A 21,291-nucleotide genomic window follows, 5' to 3' on the forward strand; every position below is an offset into this window, starting at 1 on the left:
TGGAGAAAGTGAGATTTGTGATGGCACGGCTGAACCAGAAACGCCAGATCAGACTCACCCACCAGAATTACACTGTTCTTGTGAGCTCCGAGAAGAATGACGTGCTGGTCCAGCCCTGGCTTAGTTTGCACCTTCCACTAGAGAAGTGAGATCTGTGATGGCACAACCAATCCACAGATCCCCGATCAGGCTCACTCACCAAAATGACAACATTGTCGTGCAAAAGCTGCCTCTCCCCTACTGTCCCTCCCCCTCCCATACCTTTTTCGTCTCCCTCCCAGTTTTGTTGGTTTTATTTTTTTTTTTGGTGGGGGGGAGGGGGTTGTTGTGGGGGGAGGTGATGAGTTGTAGTGTGAAGATATGGACTTCAAAGTTCAAACCCTAGGTATAGGTAGGAAGATGCATCACTATATTATACAATATACTCTTTTTCATTAGAACAAAAAAAAAATCCACAATTCTACTGAAAAGAAAAGAATTCCACCACCTGTCCATGAAAATAGTATCCAGCACCTCTAATCTTACTGGGAAAAAAAAAACAAGGAAGAAAAAAGGTACTTAATTGCCAATCTGCTACCACCAGAGAACCTGCAGAAGCAAATAAAAGAAAACAACGCACCCACTCAACAAAAACTCCAGCCTCAAAAGACAAAAATATATGCGGATCACCTCTCCTAATAGCTAACCTTCTGTGTCAGCTTGGTCCTCGTCAGATTAGAATGGTTTCAACTCATACAGAATAGCGACTTTTAGCCAACCTGTCATGCTTCTTCGCATCATCCTAAAATTTCACAGAACAAATCATGTCACCAAATTTTCAAGGCAACTGAAATGATGCATATATGGACGCATTAAAATTATACAATCTTACATGAAAGATGAACCCTATGTTTTCATTGTAGTCAAGAAACTCCTTCCACTGCCTCCCAATGCTCGTCTGCAAATAAAACAAGTCAGGTTCTAAAATCAGAATAAATGCAGTCATTACAAGACAAGCCAAGAGCTAATATTAACTCAGTCAGGTTAACAGTAATCACATGCAGCTAACTTGTTAGCCGTCAGAAAATACTACGCCATTTATGCTTGTTTTAATTTGATTGGCATGTTAAACTGTTAGCAGTGGATAGCATTCCCTAATCAAGTGATGGTAAAACAATGGAAATGACACACTCCAGAGCAACAGGAAAAAACAATTAGGCATTTCCCTAAGAAGGGTAGAAGCACAGAGAAGTATATAGTGAGCCGGCCTAGAAAACCAAAATGGAAGTGCATTATCAAATTTAAACATCCAAAAATCTGAAGCGTGTATTCAAGCTAGGATATTATTATCCTCTTGTCAAAACAATTTATAGCGCAGTACACATACAATGAAAACCTGGTAATCGAGGGGAAAAAAAAATGACACCCATGCAGCAGCCAGGACAATTTAGTCTGGCACCCCCCGATCCATTGCATAACACCCAAACTTGTCTACCAGGGGTTTTCGATGTTCTTATTCACACAACTTGGAAAGGCCTGAGATTCTGGACCCAAGATATATTTACTGCAAACCCTCCTCCCTCACCCCAACCCCCGCCCAAAAAAAAAGGTTATAAACTGGCTGACAGTATACGATGATAGTTCAATGGCAAGGGAATCACTCTTAGATAAGGCACAGCAACAAATGCAATGTTGGTGATGTAAACAACAATTCAGAAACAGGAAATTATTTAAGTGCTAGAAGACACTCAAATCTTGCTTGAGCTTGATGCCTATAAGTTTTTGGGTTCACTTAAAGACAACCACTTATCCAGAGTACAACAATCACATTGACTGTTATGGGTGGACACCAGAGTGGGCATCAAGTGAGCGAAGCAGGCTTGGCAATATAGCTGAAGCCACCCCAACCTCATCTCAGGTTTTATATTCCCCAGCAGCCCAACCAGAGCCCAACCCAACCAAAATGCTCAAAGCCCACAGCCAGCTGGGATTTCTCATGTCTGCCTCAGGGTGAACTGGGCTTGGGTCTCTAGGGTTTGTGACATTATGGTAGCCTAGGTTCAACATTAGCCAAGAAATAAGATCATATATATGAGTAAATTCTAGGTTGCATAGGATAGAAAAATAACTTTCTAATCTATGCATATCATGTCAGAATCTAAGATAATAATATTAAGGGAGAAGGTTCTCTGAGCAAGCAGGGTTCTCTACACCCTCTCACAATGACTTTTTTTAATTTAAAAAATAATCGAAAAATAATCCCATGTGAGAGGGCGTGCAGTACGCCTCAGGCTCAGAGAACCTTTCCCTAATACTAAATATCCCCATATAACATCAAGTACATAAATATGCAAATCTCAAACACATCAAAGCTAAAAATTACCCATAGCTAATAACCACCCAAAATAAAAAGCAGCCACAATGCCAACAAGCAAGGAATGCAATTTTATAAAAAACAAATAGACAACACCAAACAAATCCTCAGTAAATTTGGACTCCTCTAAGTGAGTTCGGCCATACACCTTGCCAAAGATTATATACCAGATTCATCTTGAAAATAAAATATGGGAGAGGGATAGGTATGCTGCCGAGATACGGTAAACTAGCGGATAGCACGAACGGGGGCACATGATGGGGTACCATTCAAGAAGGATATGACGGTCATTTCAAAAAAGGGAAGAGAGAGATAGACACAGTGGGTGCTAGCATACTGTATACCAGCAGCATACCCAACCTTTTCCCATAAAATATACAAATCCCAAAACACATCAAAGCTCAAAATTACCAATAACCACCTAATATAAAAGAAGCTATAATGCCAAAAGCAAAGAATGCGATTTTGTGAAAACCAGATAGACAACATCAAACACATCTTCGGTAAATTTGAACTCCTTTAACTGAGTTTAACTATACACCTTGTTAAAGATTATATATACCACATTCATCTGGGACTTCTTCTTTTGTTTCTCTTCCATAACTTGCTAAAAGTTAAAAATATAGTTTTGATACACCCATAACCTAATAGGCAAACATTTGGCAAACACCAAAATAGGCATAAAAATTCATCATTATTACATATGTATGATAATGTCTCAATGAAACCATATTGTATCATCAGATGCCAGAGGCAATCTGACTCTGGAGGATGATTCTGAGATAAGAATGATTCCAAGGGGCTGTACAAATAGAAACCTGTGTTGCTCAAATCTCCCTTCCCCTTTATTGTTCTTTCCTCTCTTGAATTCATTTCCTTGATACTCTATAAGCAATAATCACAATAAGATATCACTTGACATCTATGATGATATGCTAAAGCATCAAGAGAAAACTGCAATTGCAAGCTCCCAATCTTCAGCATAGCCACCAGAATAAGAAAATTGTTGCAAGGCATGGAAACATATATAGGAATAACAGGAAAGAGAAAGGGGCGGGAGCAAGAGAAATACATGCTGCCAATGCTCCATTAGCAGCAAAGATAGCTGAAGCAGCAGCAGCAGCAGATGCAAAAATGTGAAACAGGATTCATGGTGAAGCAGGGAGGATCAGAAGATAGAAGCAAAGGAACCAATGAACCGTGCATGCATTTTAAAATAGAACGAGTTAAACTTAGCAATCACAAGCAAAACAAAAAGAATAGAGCATACAAATACAAAATGGTCGTCAATTGGTTTTAACATTTAACCCCATGTTGTTAATAATAAATGTGACTTTACCAGATTCATGGTTCAAGATCTCGGTGAGACCTCACTAGTATCTTGATTTTTTGGTTTGCCGAGATGAGAGCACAGGTGATATGAAAATTGTACAATATCTCGGTCGAGATCTCGGTGAATATCGTGGTCTCAACTCGAATCGATTGAGTTAGACCATTTCATGTGGGGTATATACATCATTTCGACCCTCAACTCAACCCAACTCAACTGCTCTCGCCTTTCTCACTGCTATGAAGAAAAAAATGAGCTTTTGGTGGTTTTTCTTACTAAATCTCTCCTTTATAGTGGAGATTAACAACTTCAACACTTGGAGATTGGAGATTATCATCATCAACATTTGGAGATCCTTTTCTTCTCAAGAACAGTTTTAGGTAAAAACTTCAAAAATCTATTTATTTCATAGAACTTTTGTGTGGATTGTGGAATAGCCTAGAGTGAAGGGTCCGATGACTACCTACCTAGGGTCCAAAGCCAAAGTACAAAACTAAGATTTCCACTATGTTTAGAAGGCCTAAAATAAACTAACTGACAAGTTTCAGGGGCTAGAAAGCCAATATGGCCACCAAAACCAACCACTGAGATGACTGAGCAAAAATTACTAGATCTTGGTATTTTTGCCCAGCGAAACCTGTGTCGAGATCGAGATCTTGAACCTTGACCAGATTTAGTTTTCAAACAATAAAACACTAAACATTCTTCACTGAAAGCTATAAGAAAATCATTGCTAGATAAACAAAGAAGAGAAATATTGAGGTTCACAGAGGTAGGTGAACTTGATAGAGTTCATGAGTTGAAAACAAAAGAGTAATAACCTAGTGCACGGGGCCCCCGCAACTACAGAGTCTGGGAGGAAAAATGTACACAGCCTTATTCCTTGCTTCGCATGAGATGTTGTTTCCAAGTTTTGAACCTGTGACCAACATGTTTCAATAATGCAACTAAACCGTTGCGCCATAGGGTCACCCACTAGAGTTCATGAATTGCTAGATGGAAAAAAATGGTTGAAATGGGTGGGTCCATGTTACAGAGAATCATGTACCAATCTCACTGTTAAATTTTCAGCCTAATATGAGTATGTAATGTGGGTCAGATCAAGGCTAAAAGAACGTAATAGACCTCTAATATGTAATGATGTGCGTCAGTGGCACGTTTCTATTTTCTACAACTTTGGAGACACTTTTAACCCATATAGCATGCTCATTTTCTTATGCAGAACCCGGGTCACAAAACCCTATCTGGTTCACTATGGGCCAACCCGATTCAACAAAAGTCCAAGCAATTAGAAGGGAATGGCAAACTAGTAATAAACCAGATTTTCCAAGGGTTACTTGGTAGGTAAAGGAGAGAGGACAAAAAGTATTAGAAATTATAGTTAACAGACAAACTTGGAACAAATCCAAAGTAAAGGATAGAGAAGAATAAGGGATAAAGGGGAGAGGTAATAAGGAAAATCAAAAGAATAAAATAAAGGAAACAGGAACAGTGGGGCAAGGGATAGCATCTCCTAACTTATGAAATAAAAGAGGATAAGACAAAAATCATCATGACTAAAATACTAGACAAAATTAAGAGGGGATGGGAGGATATTGAAGGAAAGAAAACCTAGCAATAGGAGTGCTCAATTCTAAAGGGAGAATCTCAGCAGTTAGGCCTTTAATTAGCCTGAAATTTCAATGGGAGATTCATTACCCAATGGACTAAATCAACTCAACCCACAATCAAATCTAAAGCCCAAAATTGACAACGAAATCTTAGAAACATGGCCTGGAGAAAGAGAGAGTTTCAAATCTGGTTTTAGCAAGAAGCCTCTCAACAGAAGGGTCAAATGGAGAAGGGAAATAGGTTCGCCCTAGGGAGGATTTCCTTTTACCCTATTCTCAGTTTGAAAGGAAGAGCGAAGAGAGGGATGAACCTCAGCCTTCATGGGCTACTGTTACCGCTAGGACAGCGAAGGGGTAGAAAATATGATAGAGAAGAAGAACCAGGAAGAGAAAAGAGAGGAAGGATATGATGGCCAGAAAGCCACACCACACCAGTAACTCAAAACATATTCATTCTCAATCACCAACTTCTCCAATGTATTACTAGCACATTTAAAAGAAAAGAAATTCCATCTAGTTATGAAACTACTAAAATTAGGAAATTGAAATAAGACCCCTACTTTATCTAAAACTTCCAATAAAAAAATTACAACAAAACAAAAAACTTAGCCTTTTCCCAACAAAAAATATTACAATATAATTCAAAATAGATATCTAATTAACCTACTGGACCCAAATCCCAATTCATGCACAGTTCCGGTCGGGGGGTCTCAAACAGATCTAGCCCGGTCCAAGGAATTGCTCCTGCTTCATTTTTTTGTTTAAATCTGACCGATTAGATGGGTGAAGACTCAAATGTTGATTAATTTGCTTGCCTAGTGGCAAGTAATGAACTTGCATAGTTCACCAATCTTGTGAATGTTATCAGCCCCCAATACAGAAGTATTGATTTTATTCATAGATGCTCTCTATCCGATTCAGATATGCTACCAAATCAAAAAGGTGTCATGTATTATCCTTCAGCTAAAATAGCATCATATTAGCCCAGAAGATAAGATAGTAACAGTAATAAATATTTGTAGAATATATTTAACTTACCTGAGCAGCTTCATGTGAAGCATTCTTAGTCCATAGATATATCTTGTCGTGCTTTCCTCGGACATTAACAACAGCTCCACAAATTTCATCACCATGATCAAACTGTTCTCCAATCATTGCCAGCAACTAGAAAAATTGGCACAGAAAATAATAAATTATAAACAGCTCATTTGACATCCAATTTTTTTTTAATAAGCCGAAAATTCTATTAAAAAGAGAATCAGAAGGGAAGTACAAACCCAAAACAGAATGTCCTGAAGCCACCCAAAACAAAAAGACAATATTTAATTTTCTTATACTAAATGAACAGAAGCATACCGTATACAACCATGATGTATCAGACCTCCCTCTAGGGAAGGTTATTGTCCATCTCCCACCATTAGCACAAACAGGGTCCTCCCATTTTGGCACAATTTTGTGCTTGAAACAGTAGAAGTCTGCCCCCACACCAAACTTGCTTGGATGAAGAATATTATTGTAAAGGCTGAAAGCAGAACAAATGAAATAAATTTTTCACAATTGTATACAAAGAAAAATTAAACTGGGAAGAAAGACATTGTAAGATATGAAGGTAAAGGGAAACTTCAGCAGTCATTGCCAGTGCAGAAAATTAGCACAGAATAAATTAATTTGCTAAAGAAGCTATTGCAAAACCATATTCAAATTATAACAGAATGAACAAAAGATTAAAAAATTAAAATTAAACGTTGAAATAGATAGCAGGAAAAATGGGAGCCCGAGGTGTTTGCTCTCTAGATAATGTACTCTAAGTACAAATAAATGATCCACACCCAGGACTCCAAATTTGTGGGAACAAAAATGCAAATGGATGCATAGAAATTTATACCTATTTTGATCAATGCATGTACAAGATAGATGTTGCTTCACAGCAGAACTATAAAGATTAAGGTTTTTCTCATCAAACAGTGAAGCATTAGGCTTAAACAGGTCAGTCCTAGTAGTTAAGAACCCCATACACAATTTACTGATGTATGTGGAGACTCCTTCATTTCAAAGTTCTTTGTAGTCATGCAAGAGAACATGTATTTGAAATATAAAATAATTTTTTTCTGTCTCAACTTAGTTAAAGCAAGAAACACTCGAGTGCATCCCCCCCCCCCCCCAATGCTGAGTTCAGTGAAGGATGATGTAATAACATCCACGAATGGTTATGTGCTGCCAAACATAGCAACCGACAGCTATTAAATATTCTATTAAGAACTTGCGGAAGTTCTAAGACCAAGATGTTGGGGCTAAGTCTCTCACAAACTACTAGAACTCTCGTACCACATAATCTTTGAAACATCAATGAGCCAAAAAGAGAGTTTCATAACGAAATTGGGCATTGCTATTTTCCATTAATCTTATTAATCTTGGGAATGATGGAAATCAACAACCGATGAATTTCAAAATCTAAAAATCTACAGCACATCAGCTCATGCGTTATGCCATATAAAGAACCTCTCCTCTAGTTGATTCCGAACACCAGTTTGCGAATACATTTCTGTTAAGAAACTGAGGTTCAATAAATAAAAGCTACAGAAGAAATTTTAAAAAAAAAAGTAATAATAATAATAATAACAATAATAGCAGATTTGCGAGTCCGTCAAATATAGCATATCTGCAAAGAAGAAGAAAACAATGAATATTTGATTGATGTGAGCCCTACCTGAATCAGAAATTAGTTCACAACCCTAAAATCGGTTCTTGTAAAATAATTTCCAGATACTTCTCTTCAATCATGGAAGGTTTATTGAACATTTCTTCTTCACAAAGAAACTGCAATTACCTTTCTTCTTAATATTCGGGTCAGTCAGGAAGAAAAAAGGAATTGGAATTACAGTATGAAATTCACCAAAAGAAACTGCAATTACCTTTCTTCTTAATATTCGGGTCAGTCAGGAAGAAACAAGGAATTGGAATTACAGTATGAAATTCACCAAAAAAAAAAAAGACTGATCCGAGGCAGAGAGAGAGAGGAGGAAAGAAGTGTACCCCCAAAATTCCTCGACGGTGGAGAAAGTGTGGATGGGACGAATAGAGGCACCCCACTCGATCTGCTTGGATTTGGAAGAAGGATTATCGAACCAGAAGGTCCACGAATTCTCCAAAGGGTGAGGTTGAGGTGTAACTGTCGTCGAAGCCGTAGCAGAAGCTGAATCATCCCCTACGATCTCTCCTTCCTCGGGTTCTTCCCCGCCAACGACGGCTCCATCAGTCTCTTCCTCTGCTACCTTAGACCCTAATCCAGCTTTCACGCTCTCTAATTCCTCCGCCATCTTCTCAGTTCTTCTTCTTGTGCTGCTCTTCTTTAGATTTGTCTTTTCGTTGCGGAAACCTCAAGAAGCGGACCACTTTCGAATCACAGACAAAGTCACAAAACCCCCTCTCTGGCTTTAGGTCTGGTCTTAACTCTTAAATATGTAGCCGTCCCAGACTCGTCTTTGGACCGGTTCTTTTATAAGGATTACGAAGTGAGTTTCGATGGCATCGCTCAAAAAAGGCCCAAAGTTGTATGGTCATGTTGGTTGTTGGGACCAGAACCATCCTTTTGGTTCTAACTCTTAAGAATCAGAATCGAATTGCCGACGCTTCAAAGCTTGGATCCGCTGCTGGCATAATCACCCAATCATATAAATTAGCAAGTTAAAAGATGTTAGAAGGAGAGGAGGGAAAATGAGAGAGAGAGAGAGAGAGAGAGAGAGTACAGAGAGATGTTGGGAAAAACAATTCATTTTCCTACCTATGTATAAGTTAATGGAGATATATAATAACAATCATGAATGTGCAAAATAATAACACATTGATACGAATCATATTAATTGAAAAAAAATAAAAATAAACAGAGGATGTAGTCCAGGTCAAGCGGTTGAAACAGCCTATCGACATTCTCAAGTAAAACCTTTCTGGCATCAAGGATAATAACCCTTTGTTCACATCCACCCGGCACATGGGAGGAGGGAGACTTCCCTTTTGGAATCCTTATCCCACGTCCTAACTCTTGTGTTGAAGCCAATGTGAGATTAAAAGAAGTTCCTAAGTTTTGCTACTTACCTCATTTACAACTTCTACAAATGCACCAACAAGATAGAAAGTGAAGTAAATTTTGATTGAACAAATTCTGTTCTGAGCTTTCTGACTGGGTTGTTTGGATGTGTAACATTGTATGCATCGCTGGAGGCTTGGTAGGGAATGCGGTGGGCTTGATGCAAGGTAAGACTGGAATGGCACAGGTTGCCCTTGTCAATGGTCAAATTGGAGCTGCATAGCGAATCCTATGCATCTCAGGGTCTCATCTTGACAAATGCTCTGTTGTCTAATTTCTTCCTTGTCACTACCATAGTCCATGGATAGCGACTGATGGGTGTGATGTTCGGATTTTTCTCTCATGGCTAATCAAATGGTAACCATCATAGCTGAAGCAAAAGGGGGAAGAACTCCATTAGGGAAGACACTCAAGTCACTTTGTTTGGCATAGAGAGTAGTCATTGTATTAAGTTTGGTATGAACTACAGCCTCCCAATGAGCATGGGCTTTTTGCAAACCACAACTCACCAACCGCGTTAGGGCATTGTTGTTTATAAGCTCGTTGTTGCTCCTTCTCATTCTCTAGCAGTCCTAAGGTGAAGCTTTGATCCTTTTTATGTTTTCCTTTGTTCATCCAGGGCATAGTGCCTTTTAATCTTGCCTTGTATTCTTTTCTTGTTCCTTTCTTCCGGTTTTTAATGCATTTATTTGTTCAACAGAAGAAAAAAAAAATGGGAGTCACAATAGAATCTCCATTCTCAATGCTTCCCAGTCTTTTTGAACCTGTTTTTTATCCAAAAAAAAAAAGACAGAGCATTCAAAGCATCACACAGAAATAATGGGAATCTTAAATTGATCAACTACATCCACCCAACAAATCTAGGTCAGGAGCCAACCTAACTGAACAATATTAATTATCAACTATTTGCTAAGTCTTCTTTCAATGGCTGGTCCCAGACTAGGAGAACTACCTAGGGGAAATCCACACATTAAACACCAAAAGGAAAAGAGAAAAAGATGGTGAGGGGAGGGGGTGGAAGGGCCTATTCATTCAATGTTACATTCTTCAAATCAGTTTTTGGATCAAGAACGCACTTGCAGAGTATTTACCAGGTGGCCTTCCTGATGTCTTCAACAAAGTTTACATGAAATTTTGATCCAAGGACCATCATAGATGCGATTCCTTTCCGACTCTGAAACCCATGCATTGCCAATTTTATCAGGATAGAACATTAGTAAATTATAATTATCATGCAGAATTCCATAAGGTCCATAACTGTAACTCAGAACAGTTCTTTTAGAGGATCACCAGAAATGTTGCTGCTGAAGTTTAGTATTTACAAATGACAAAAACAATAGAAGCATAGTACTGATTTAGGTCTGTAAACCATCATTTCACAAGCATTTTGTAAGAGGATGGACCAATGTATTCCTTTACTTTATTTGAAAAACGAAACAAAGTTTAGGAATGTCAATGAAGCACAAGATTCAGATACAGTATCACACTATCATCATCTGTGTCATCTTCATTTACTTGGTAAGAAATCTCATTAATTTCATACCCATAGTAAAACATTCTTCATAAACCAACCAAATTGCCTTTAAATCAATGAATGACTTCAATGAAGAAATCTCTTTGGCTAGATGTGCACATATAGCAAGGTTACAGACAATTTAAAAATAGAAAACCATGCTCTCTTTAGTCTTTACAGATCTAGAACCACAATTGCCTTTCAATCAATAAAAGAGTCTTGATAGATTGAAATCAACCAAATTGTCCAGATCTAGTTTTCTATCTCACATTCAGTTTGAGATACCCCTTCCAGCATCAGAAGATGGCTAATCACTCACCAAAGTTTTCTCCTGCTGCATCTGCAAACTGATTTATAAAATATAAATAAGTAGATACATTGTCACCACTAAACCAGAATCATAAAACCACCTCCCTTAATATGTTTTTAGTCCTTCCCCAAACATTAAGCTTGTTGCTGAGGTGTACAGGTCCAAGGACTTGAGGTTAAGGATTTTAAGTTCATAGCCCTTGTGATTTTAAGTGCAAGCAGTAACTGAAAACAGCAAAACACACTTTAAGACAAAAAGCTACTCAAATAAAACTAAATAAAATGCTAATCATTATTACAAGTTTCATATCAGCTTCAATGGCTAAATCTAAACTAAACCAATAAATTAGTCAGTTAATGATTACATGACTTCCATCCACCAACAGTGGATCGGTAGATCTGCTTGAACTCATATTGGCATCTGAGGTCTATGAACCAGCAGCAATCGCATCTCTTTTGATCTTACTTCCTTTGCTGCTCCCTAGCTACAATCTTGAACTTTCCACTCTGTTGTTGCTACAGACAAAAAAATTAAGTAAATAAATCCATCCTCTTTGAATCAGGAAATATAAATTCAAAAAGCAGAGAGAGCAGAACAAATTTACCTTCTTCCACAGCTCAGTGTGAGTCTTGCAGAACCCAGCAACAATGGCACCTCCGCTCCTCCCTTCTCTGTACTCAATACATAGATCCTCTTTTAACCCGCAACTAACATGGAAAGCCAATAGGCATTTGGGCTCAGAGCATTCAATAACACATCCACTTGCAGACTGACATAGATAGCATTTCCCTTTCCATCTCCTACTAGGAACCTGGGAACAATCGATTCCATCCCTTCCTACTGGATCTTTAAAGAATACCTCAGGCACTAGAAGCGCACAAATGATATGAGCGCACCGCCCATCTGTTGTGGGTTTCATGGCTCCTCCTTTAATGGGACAGAGACAGCAGCAGAAATCTACATTTCCCTCATCAGCTGCAACCTTTCGAGAAGGCGAAGAAATTTCACACCTGGCACAGAACCACTCCCCTTCTGGGATACCCTGAATGAGGGGTTTTCCATAGCAGGTAGCGTGGACCATGAGATCACAGCCATCACAGAAGACGATTGGATCGGATGGATCTCCATCGGTGCTCAAGCAAATGTCGCAGACAATCCCATCCTCATATTCTTCTTCTTCGTGGATGCCCTCAGATGTATCTTGATTCTCCTCTTTTGCTGCATTCTCTTCATAATCCACAGCTACTGTGGATGGTTTCTTCTCGGGAGATGGCTTATATTCAACATTGAGATCAAAAGACGAACTGGGTTTTTGTGGGCTGAGAGGTTGAGGAGCCCAAACCCTCTTTTTCGCAGGTAAGCAACAAGAGACAGTAGTAGATGGTAGAATGGGAGGATCCCATGATTCTTTTCTCTTCTTCGCTGGAAGGCGCGATGATGAGTGCCCGCTCTCATCTTCTTGTTGTTGCAGAAGTTTGAATCTCTTTAGAGGAGGCAGGCCACGAATCGAGCCCTCCATGAGTTTCTTCTAATTCTTGATTGTCTTGCACACAGAGAGAGATGTAAGTTTGAGAACTGGGAAACTTGAAAGTTGAAAGAGAGGATGGGAAGAAAACCCGGGAATAGACGAAAAAGGAAATTCGCGGACTTTTAAGTTTGAATTTGGCGGCATATTCTTGAAAAATGAAATGAAATTTTGGTGGCAAATGGAACTCATGGCGGGTACGGTCTTTAATTTAAGGCTTCTTAAAAAAATTTGGGCTAGAGAACCAAACTTGACCCTTTAAAGGGGACCTGGGACCCAAAAGCTGGCTCGTTCAGGGCCTTAGCTAATTGGTTCTCATAGGAGAGGCATTGGGAGCCACGGTTGTATTGGAATAGAGGATTTTTTTTTTTTTTTTTATTTCTCATTTTGCGGTTTAGATTGTAGAAAAGCATATGCTTTTGATTGAGAATTAAAATTGCAATTTAAAAATTGCTTTTGGAATCCTCCAAGGGTTTCTTTTCCTCCTCTTGATACTTGACTAGATTTATGCATTATTTTTTTTATCAATGATATACTTATATTTCAAGTCTACTTGTGAGAAGGGGAAGTTATATTTCTTATCTTTCTTTTTTGTGGTCTTGGTTGTGGGTTTTTGTGGAGGATGTAGTTTATGTTTACAGTCATACTTCTAGAGATGAAACGGTATTGCGGCATTGACAAAATGGTTGTGACTGGCTGAATGGTTATGCTAGTTCATTTTGCTTCCAGATGCCTCGATACATATATATATATATATATATATATGATGAGAGATTGGTTTTTTTGGATTTCTTTTGGGCATCGAATGCAAATTACTTGGTTTCTAGTAGATATCATATTCTGTACTTGCTGCAGCTGGCAAGTCAAGTTTTAGCAAGTGCCTGTCACTAGAAACCCTGAAGAGGGACTTCTCAGCCAACGGACATTTGTCAACAATAGGGGACTGGGAGTTGAGGTATGTATATGGCTGTGTCAATGATGTTAAATATACTCTAGAAGCTTCTCTTTAAATTATTACGGGGCTCTTTTTTTCCTTGTTCAGCGGAATCATAAGCTTTTATTTTGTTGCAATTCTAGTCTTGTTTCTAGTTGTAGATGTGTCTTGTTTTATTTAACTTGCTTTAGATTTAATGTCAAAGAAGAAACTTTGGTGCTGCACCACCAATGTGTTTCTAGGGATTGGTTTTTATTTTTTAGAGAAAATTGCATTGCCACCCCCTGAACTTTGGTCGTTATTTAACGCCACCCCCTGGACTTTTTGAAACATCAAAGCCACCCCCTAAAAATTCAAAAAATTTCAAATCGGTCCCTGCCGTTAGCCAACCGTGAGAAATGAATGAAAATCGGTTAGTTTTTTTATAATATACCCAAAATACCCCCACCTATTGTGAGAGGACAATATTGCCCTTTCTTTTATTTCCATCTCCTAAACCCATATCCCATCTCCCATCTCTCATCTCTCATCTCACTCCTCTCACTCACTCGGTCGGACAAGAAGAAGAAGACAACGACACCCCCTGCAACTCAATTCTCTTCCCTCCGGCGTCCGATTCTATTCCCTCCGGCGTGCGATTCTCCCCCCTCCGGCGTGCAAAGCTCTCTCCCCTCCGGCGTTCGAACCTCTATCCCAAGGTATGTAGGGTTCGGCTTCTTCTTCTTCCTTTCTAATTTAGGGTTCTTCTTGTCAAGTTAATCTAGGGTTTATGCACTTTGGAGTGGGGAAAAAAGAAAGTAAAATTTTTTCTTGGACCGTTGTTTGATGATGATCTTTAACATTTGGCAATAGGAGGCATAAATTGAAAACAAGAAAACATCTCCAAACCCGTGCGATTTTGGACTGAAATGCGTATCAATGAACGCTTCATGACCTTTTGTCACAACGGATCGCAAAAACTAGTGAGAAATGAGGAACAAGCCTCAACTGTATGTAATAATAATAATAGCAGAAATTGTAGAAGGAAGAAGCCCTTAAACTTATGAATTGGGTGATCAGGAAGTGAACAAATTAACAGATGAACAAAGCAATGCTCATGAAACGATGATGCATTTACAATTTATTTTGCATGTACCAGTTATTATTCACTCAGCATTGCCCAGATAAAGAAAAACCCATATGAGATTTGAAAGCTTAGATCAGAAATTAGAGAAGCACAATACATAGTACCTTAAGAAAACAAAAAAGAAACAAACAACCTCTGCAATCTTCTGTAGCTTCTTCAACTTCTTCCCCTCTTTTCTCCTCCTTCTCCTCCTTAAACTAGAACAAGAGTCCCATCCCAAAAATGAGAATTTGAACCTTCAATGACTGGATCCCGCAAAAATCGATCCAGGGAGAAGGCTCTCTTCAGCGGGTCTCTGCTCTGAAGAAAAGCTCAATAGGATGGGAATTACAATAGGAAGCAGTAGGAGAACAAACAACAAAATTGTGAACAAGGTGATCACAATGTGGTTCAGATCGACAATATCTTCAACAATCATGATCCCCATCAAATAAGCAGCCAAAAGGAGGCAGACACTATAAATAAATGTGAAATTCAAACCATCGGATGGCCGATTCTGTCTGTGACCTCCAACAGGTCTAATAAGGAGCATCAATATTATAACCACCATGGTTGGCCCAACAGCAACCATGAAGATATTAATTTCTGGTTGTAGTCTTCCTAGAACCAAATGGAACTTCCATTGGTTCCCCCCCCCTCTTTTTTTCTCTTTCTTCTAACCTTTAAGGTAAGTATGTGACCCATTCATATCAGCTTAATGTGTGATCAAGTAGCATATCTGTGAATTAGTCTTCAATCATCTAGAGGTTTTATAGTTCCTGCATCAGAGGTTCACGATTTCTATCGACTTACGTTCTGTTGCTGCTGTGAAACCTATTCTCTCCCTCTCTTGTACATGATATATTATCTTATTATACGGCCGGATAGAGAGAGCAAAATGACAACCTCATCCCTCAATAAAGTTAGAAAAGATCAATTATTTATGTTAAGTGTGGATTGATGATTTAACCATATTATTTTGTTATGAGAAAATATATATGGGAAAATAGTTGATATTTGAAAAATCCTATGATTAGGTTCTCTGTATTATGCATTGCTATGATTGGTCATTGATTTTGATTTGGAAATTTCTTTTTTGGATGTATAAATGCTTTAACTTGTGTATTATCTGAAATCTTTGATGAAGAGTTTACCATTCTAATGAGTATTAAGTAATGTTACTGATTTTCTCTGTTTTCACATCTGAATTTTTTTTTAGCAATGAATGTTAAGTGTGCTATTGAATACCATTGAAGTGGGAAGACTGTAGTTAAAATTGTTGATCCAGACTTATATGGCTACTTGGACATGGTGTATGGCATCTACAATGAACTCATCACACATGTGCCTGTGGGTCATAATGTAGTTTTCCAAGCGAAGTGTATACTACCAAACAATGAGATAAAGGAGGTAACAGATGATCCATCAGTGTATGAGTTGTTTGGCTTGCATAGTTGTGATATGATAAATATATATGTGGAAGACATTGTTCACAGCAAGTCTGCAACCGATGAATTTACAGTTAACCGGTTCCCTAGAAGTCTGGTTAATGATAGAGATGGTGAACTTGATGATGAACCTAGTGGACAATGTCAACAGGCTCTACAACCATATGGTGATGGTCCTAGTCAGAGCAAGGGAAAAATTGTTGTATGTAGGGCTACTACTGATGCTAATAGTAGTGGAAGTGGAAGTGCTACTGCTTGTGCTATAGCCACTGCTAGGGGAGGTAAAGATACCAAGACCATTGCAAGGTGTGTGAGAATTGCTACTTCTAGTGGAAGAGCTAGTAGCAGAAGTGAAGCTACTGGTAAGAGACTGAGAGTGTCTAATGAGGTTGTCAGGGCTATTAGCAACAGCAATGCGTGTTCGGATGACTCTATGGTTGGATCTGATGAAGAGTGGAAAATTGGCAGCGAAGACAAGTGGGATGATGAAAGTGAAAAAGAAGATGGTCAGAATGACAGTGAATCTACAGAGGATGATGGGTATGGAAAAAATGATGAGGATCCAATTGATGATGACCTATCTGGATATGAATCTGAAGAGTATTATGGCAAATTTGGTGAACAGAACTATGTGGGTGAAGGTGGCAAGGTGAAGATTGCTGAAGGTAATGTATATGGAAATGTGCACCATTTCAGGGAAGCTTTGAGAGAGTATATACTACAAGAGGGGTTTGATATTATCAGGCTGAAAAATGAACAAACTAGAGTTACAGTTATATGCAGAGCACCAAATTGTTCATGGAGATTACATGCTTCACCAATATCAGATGGTATCACCTACATGGTAAAGACATATAACCCAGTTCATACATGTATTAAGGCAACCAAGAACAAGTCTGCTACATCTAGATGGATAGCAATGAAACTTCTTCAACAGCTGAAGGTTCAACCAGAAATGAAAATAGAGACCATGGCTGATCACATGCAGAAAACATACGGTCTTCAGTTCCACTATACCAAGCTGTATAGGGCACGCAGGATTGCCCTAGAGATTAATGAAGGAAGCCATTCCACATCATATGCAAAATTACCTGCTTATGCTAGGTTGGTACTTCAGAAGGATGTTGGGAGTATTTTTAAGCTCCAGTTTGAGAACAGGAACCGTATGTCAGATAATCCGATTTTTAAAAGATTGTTTGTCTGTTTTGATGCTTGCAAGAAGGGTTTCTTAAGAGGATGTAGACCGTTCATTGGTCTTGATGGCTGCCACCTCAAGGGCCGGTATGGAGGGGTACTGTTGAGTGCAATATCTGTTGATGGGAACAATGGTATTTTTCCTATTGCATATGGTGTAGTTGAAGTTGAGTGTAAGGATAGCTGGACGTGGTTTCTGGATAATTTACGAGATGCTCTACTCGATGACAGTGATGATATGTCACTCACATTCATGTCAGACAGACAGAAGGTATAGGGGCATATACTTTTCTTTCTCTTTTTTTCTTTTTTTCTTTTTTATATGTATTTTGAATTACTCATTTACATGTCCTAACATTTGAACATATGTGTTGTATAGGGGCTGTCAGTTGTGATTTCCACAATCTTCCCTTATGCTCACCAAAGAATTTGCAGTAGGCATCTATATCAAAACCTGAAGGCAAAGCACCCTGGTATGCTATTGAGACTACATTTTTGGGCTGCCTCACAAGCTTCAACTGAACTTCAGTTTCAAAAGGAAATGAATAGCATCAAGGAGATTAAGGAAAATGCATACTTGTATTTGAATGAAACCACCTCGAGGATGTGGTCAAGGCATGCCTTTGATGTAGGAGCAAGAAGTGACCATATAACGAACAATATGACTGAGTCATTTAATCACTGGATTGGAGACTTAAGGAGCAAACCCATTCTCACATTGGTTGATCACCTAAGGGTGAAAATAATGGGTAGGCTACATAGAAGGTATGAGAAGGCAACCATGTGGGAGGGTAAAGTAACACCAAGGGTTATGGTGAAGTTGAACAAGGTTCAGCAAGAAGCAAGGCATTGCAGGTGTCAACCGGCAGGTGAAGGTCAATTTGAGGTCTTAGATAGATTTGGAAACAGATTTGTGGTTAATTTGAACCATTACAGATGTGATTGTAGAGTTTGGGAAAGCACTGGTATACCTTGTCTCCATGCTGCAGCTTCTATATCATACATAAGGGGAGAGTTGGTCAACTATTGTGATCCATTTTTCAGTATTGGAAAATACTTGGATACATACAAAGAGATGATCCATCCACTTCCAGATTTGGCAGTGTTGAAGGATGATGCTCCTAATGAGAGAGTACTACCACCAAATCTGAAGAGGTTACCAGGTAGACCTCACAAAATCAGGAAAAGAGAAGCAGGAGAAGCACTTCCTTCAGATTTCAGGAAGAGATCATCATCAATTAGGTGTGACATCTGCAAGAAGGAAGGACACAATAGGAGGACATGCCCGAGGGCTGGAGATGCTAAGCAGGATGGATGTACTAGTAAAAAGAAGAATATAAAGGTAAATGCAACTCACTTTATTTATTTAGTTGAAACTTGTTTAATAAATATCTCATGCTTATTTGTTGTTGTGTAGAAGAAACATAAAGGAGAGAGTGAAGATGGGATCAACACATCTCAACGACTGACTAGATCACAAGTATCTATGTCTAGCACAGTTGGGTGTTTACAAGACAAGGTATTGACCAAGCAAAAGACCAATCGACCAAAGAGGACAGCAAGGGAGAGGGAGAAGAAATGAAGTACAAGCAATCTGGATGTTTTAATTTAGAACAAGAGAACAATATTGTATTAATTTACTTTTTATGACTTTAAGACAGTTGGGTGTTTCTTTATGGTTTTGGATGTTTTTGACGGATTTGGTTTTTTTTAAGAGCTATTTCTATTTCACACTAAACATGGTTGTATGGAATATGTTATGAACAGGAATTTGAAGAGCTATTTCATATATCATATAGATGTGGTTGTATGGAATATGTTATGAACAGGAATTTGAACAGGTATTCATGGATATGTTTTGGATGTTTTTTTATGGTATAGGTTGTGATGAAAACAGGAATTTGAACAGGTATTCATGGATATGTTTTGGATGTTTTTTTATGGTATAGGTTGTGATGAAAACAGAATTTGAACAGGTATTCATGGATATGTTTTGGATTACAGGTATTTACAGGTATTAAATGTCATTTTATAGCCAAAATGCTGCCCGTTTACAGTCAAAATGCTGCCTGTTTACAGCCAAAATGCTGCCCCGTTTACAGCCAAAATGCTGCCCGTTTATAGTCAAAATGTTGCCCTTTTGTTTTCGAAACTTATCACAATGCTAGCACTCTCTCCATCAAAATGCTACCCATTCAATTTTGAGGGTCATGATTAATCAATAACTTAGTAATAAGAATAGTGAGAATGAACGATTTCATTTAGTTCAAATTCTTACATACTTGACACAACTTCACTATTAAACATTGTAAAGTCATTTTTTAACACATAGCACTAAACACACCACTACAAGCACACCAATTACAATTTTCATCGTTCTATACGCTTTCTCTAAATACTTAATTCTTTTCCTCAAGGCACGAATATCTTCTTTCATCTGTTGACTTTGGATTCTTTCACCAACAACTGCTTATAAACTAGTTGCAGGGGGTGGCAAAAGTCTTGGTGCAGCTATAGGTTCACACCATGAGAAGTATCGACATCCTCTTGGTGCTTCAGGGCAGCAGTAGTACAACATATTTGGGTGCGAGCTAGACTCTGAAATTCACACCAATGCCCTTTTGGGTTCAAGACATTTGCATCTAACATTCACAAACCTTAACCCACTTTGACTGCTGTCATTGACACTCGTGGTAGACATCGGTTATCTGCAAATTAAACATGTTAAAAGTGGATTATTATTACTTAGCATCCAGAGTATGAGAAACACTCAAAATATAGACCCAGAACTCAAACACATGGAACACAAGTCATAGATCTTTCCTCAAAGAAAACACTGAAACTTACAATGTAACTTCACCAGCCCCTTCAAAGCTCTACAAAGCAACATAAACTACCATATTCATCAGCAATCAAGCTATTGTAAACAGAACAAATTAAGTGACAAAGCAGATTTTACTATGATGTAAAAGTGATAGTAATTTTACTTAGTTTGTGAATTAACCAACTGGCTGATTGAATTGTCTAAAACATTTGCTTCTTTTGTTGAAGTTAGGCATCTGTTGCAAGTATTCTTAGTGTTGTTGACCCTGCTAAATAACTTAAAGAAGTTGCGTTAAGCGGATTCTTATATTGACTTTTGATTTTCATTCTAAATAATGTTGCAAAACCTGCATTAAGTCAAGTTTAGACTTTAGACTATCCAGAATGAGGGAAAATTATAAATCAGAAGGGAATTTTATATACTAATGTTTTTATAGACTGTGAAGAGTATGTCAACTTTCTTGCAAGACTTACTATAGTGCATATGTATATGGATAGTTGCTTGTATTGTGTAGTAAATAGTTCAAATAATTTGTCAAAGAAAAAAAGAAAAAAGGCACTTAAACTTGTTTAAAATGGAGGGGGAAGTCATACAATTGTTGAACCTAGTTTCTCTATAGTCTATACTTCTGGTGCATTTTCTCTTTCCTTTATTATTTCCATTTAGTTTTTTCTTTATCTTATCTTTGTCTGAGTTTTATGTTTTATTTTCCTTTTTTTCTAAAAAAAAGTTTTGATATCTGTTTTCCCCACTTCTGAGTGTAAAAATTCCTTGCCTCTTCCTCTCCCTTTCTCTCCACCCTCACCTCTGTACAAGTAGACAAATGGTGTTGGAAATTCATGTATAAACCAATATCTTGAACTGGTTGTGACAAATCAAAGGTGCAGCAAGACTGGTACTTGTGTGGATACTTTCATGGAACTTTTCTTGTCTTTTAGAAAACCCATGTCTCTGTGCGGAAACTCTTGGTCTCTGCACTTCACCGGATCGCATTCTCCTCTGATATACCGGAGTTCCCAACTTTCCTGTCAGAGGAAGCAAAAGACTTTTTGGGGAAGTGC

At 38.3% G+C, this 21,291-nt stretch overlaps 3 protein-coding genes across 3 annotated transcripts; 1 reads left to right on the forward strand and 2 right to left on the reverse strand.

The window, feature by feature from the left end:
- Positions 1 to 412: 412 nt before the first annotated feature.
- On the reverse strand, positions 413 to 8,724 carry LOC122060866 (eukaryotic translation initiation factor 4E-1-like). Its single transcript, XM_042623963.1, has 6 exons — positions 8,327 to 8,724; positions 6,650 to 6,815; positions 6,332 to 6,457; positions 872 to 937; positions 687 to 781; positions 413 to 588 (listed from the first exon to the last, which is right to left on the reverse strand). The coding sequence occupies exons 1-5, from the start codon at positions 8,608 to 8,610 to the stop codon at positions 731 to 733; spliced, it is 693 nt and encodes a 230-aa protein (XP_042479897.1). The 5' UTR covers positions 8,611 to 8,724; the 3' UTR covers positions 413 to 588; positions 687 to 730.
- Positions 8,725 to 11,459: 2,735 nt separating this feature from the next.
- LOC122061131 (protein Jade-1) lies at positions 11,460 to 12,825 on the reverse strand. Its single transcript, XM_042624326.1, has 2 exons — positions 11,805 to 12,825; positions 11,460 to 11,715 (listed from the first exon to the last, which is right to left on the reverse strand). The coding sequence occupies exons 1-2, from the start codon at positions 12,717 to 12,719 to the stop codon at positions 11,662 to 11,664; spliced, it is 969 nt and encodes a 322-aa protein (XP_042480260.1). The 5' UTR covers positions 12,720 to 12,825; the 3' UTR covers positions 11,460 to 11,661.
- A 3,247-nt stretch (positions 12,826 to 16,072) lies between these two features.
- Positions 16,073 to 18,823, forward strand: LOC122060793. Its single transcript, XM_042623894.1, has 2 exons — positions 16,073 to 17,677; positions 17,786 to 18,823. Exons 1-2 carry the CDS (start codon positions 16,073 to 16,075, stop codon positions 18,821 to 18,823), a joined length of 2,643 nt encoding a protein of 880 aa, XP_042479828.1.
- The last annotated feature ends 2,468 nt before the right edge of the window (positions 18,824 to 21,291 follow it).

This window comes from Macadamia integrifolia, chromosome 14, assembly GCF_013358625.1.
Source record: "Macadamia integrifolia cultivar HAES 741 chromosome 14, SCU_Mint_v3, whole genome shotgun sequence".
Classification (NCBI taxonomy): domain Eukaryota; kingdom Viridiplantae; phylum Streptophyta; class Magnoliopsida; order Proteales; family Proteaceae; genus Macadamia; species Macadamia integrifolia.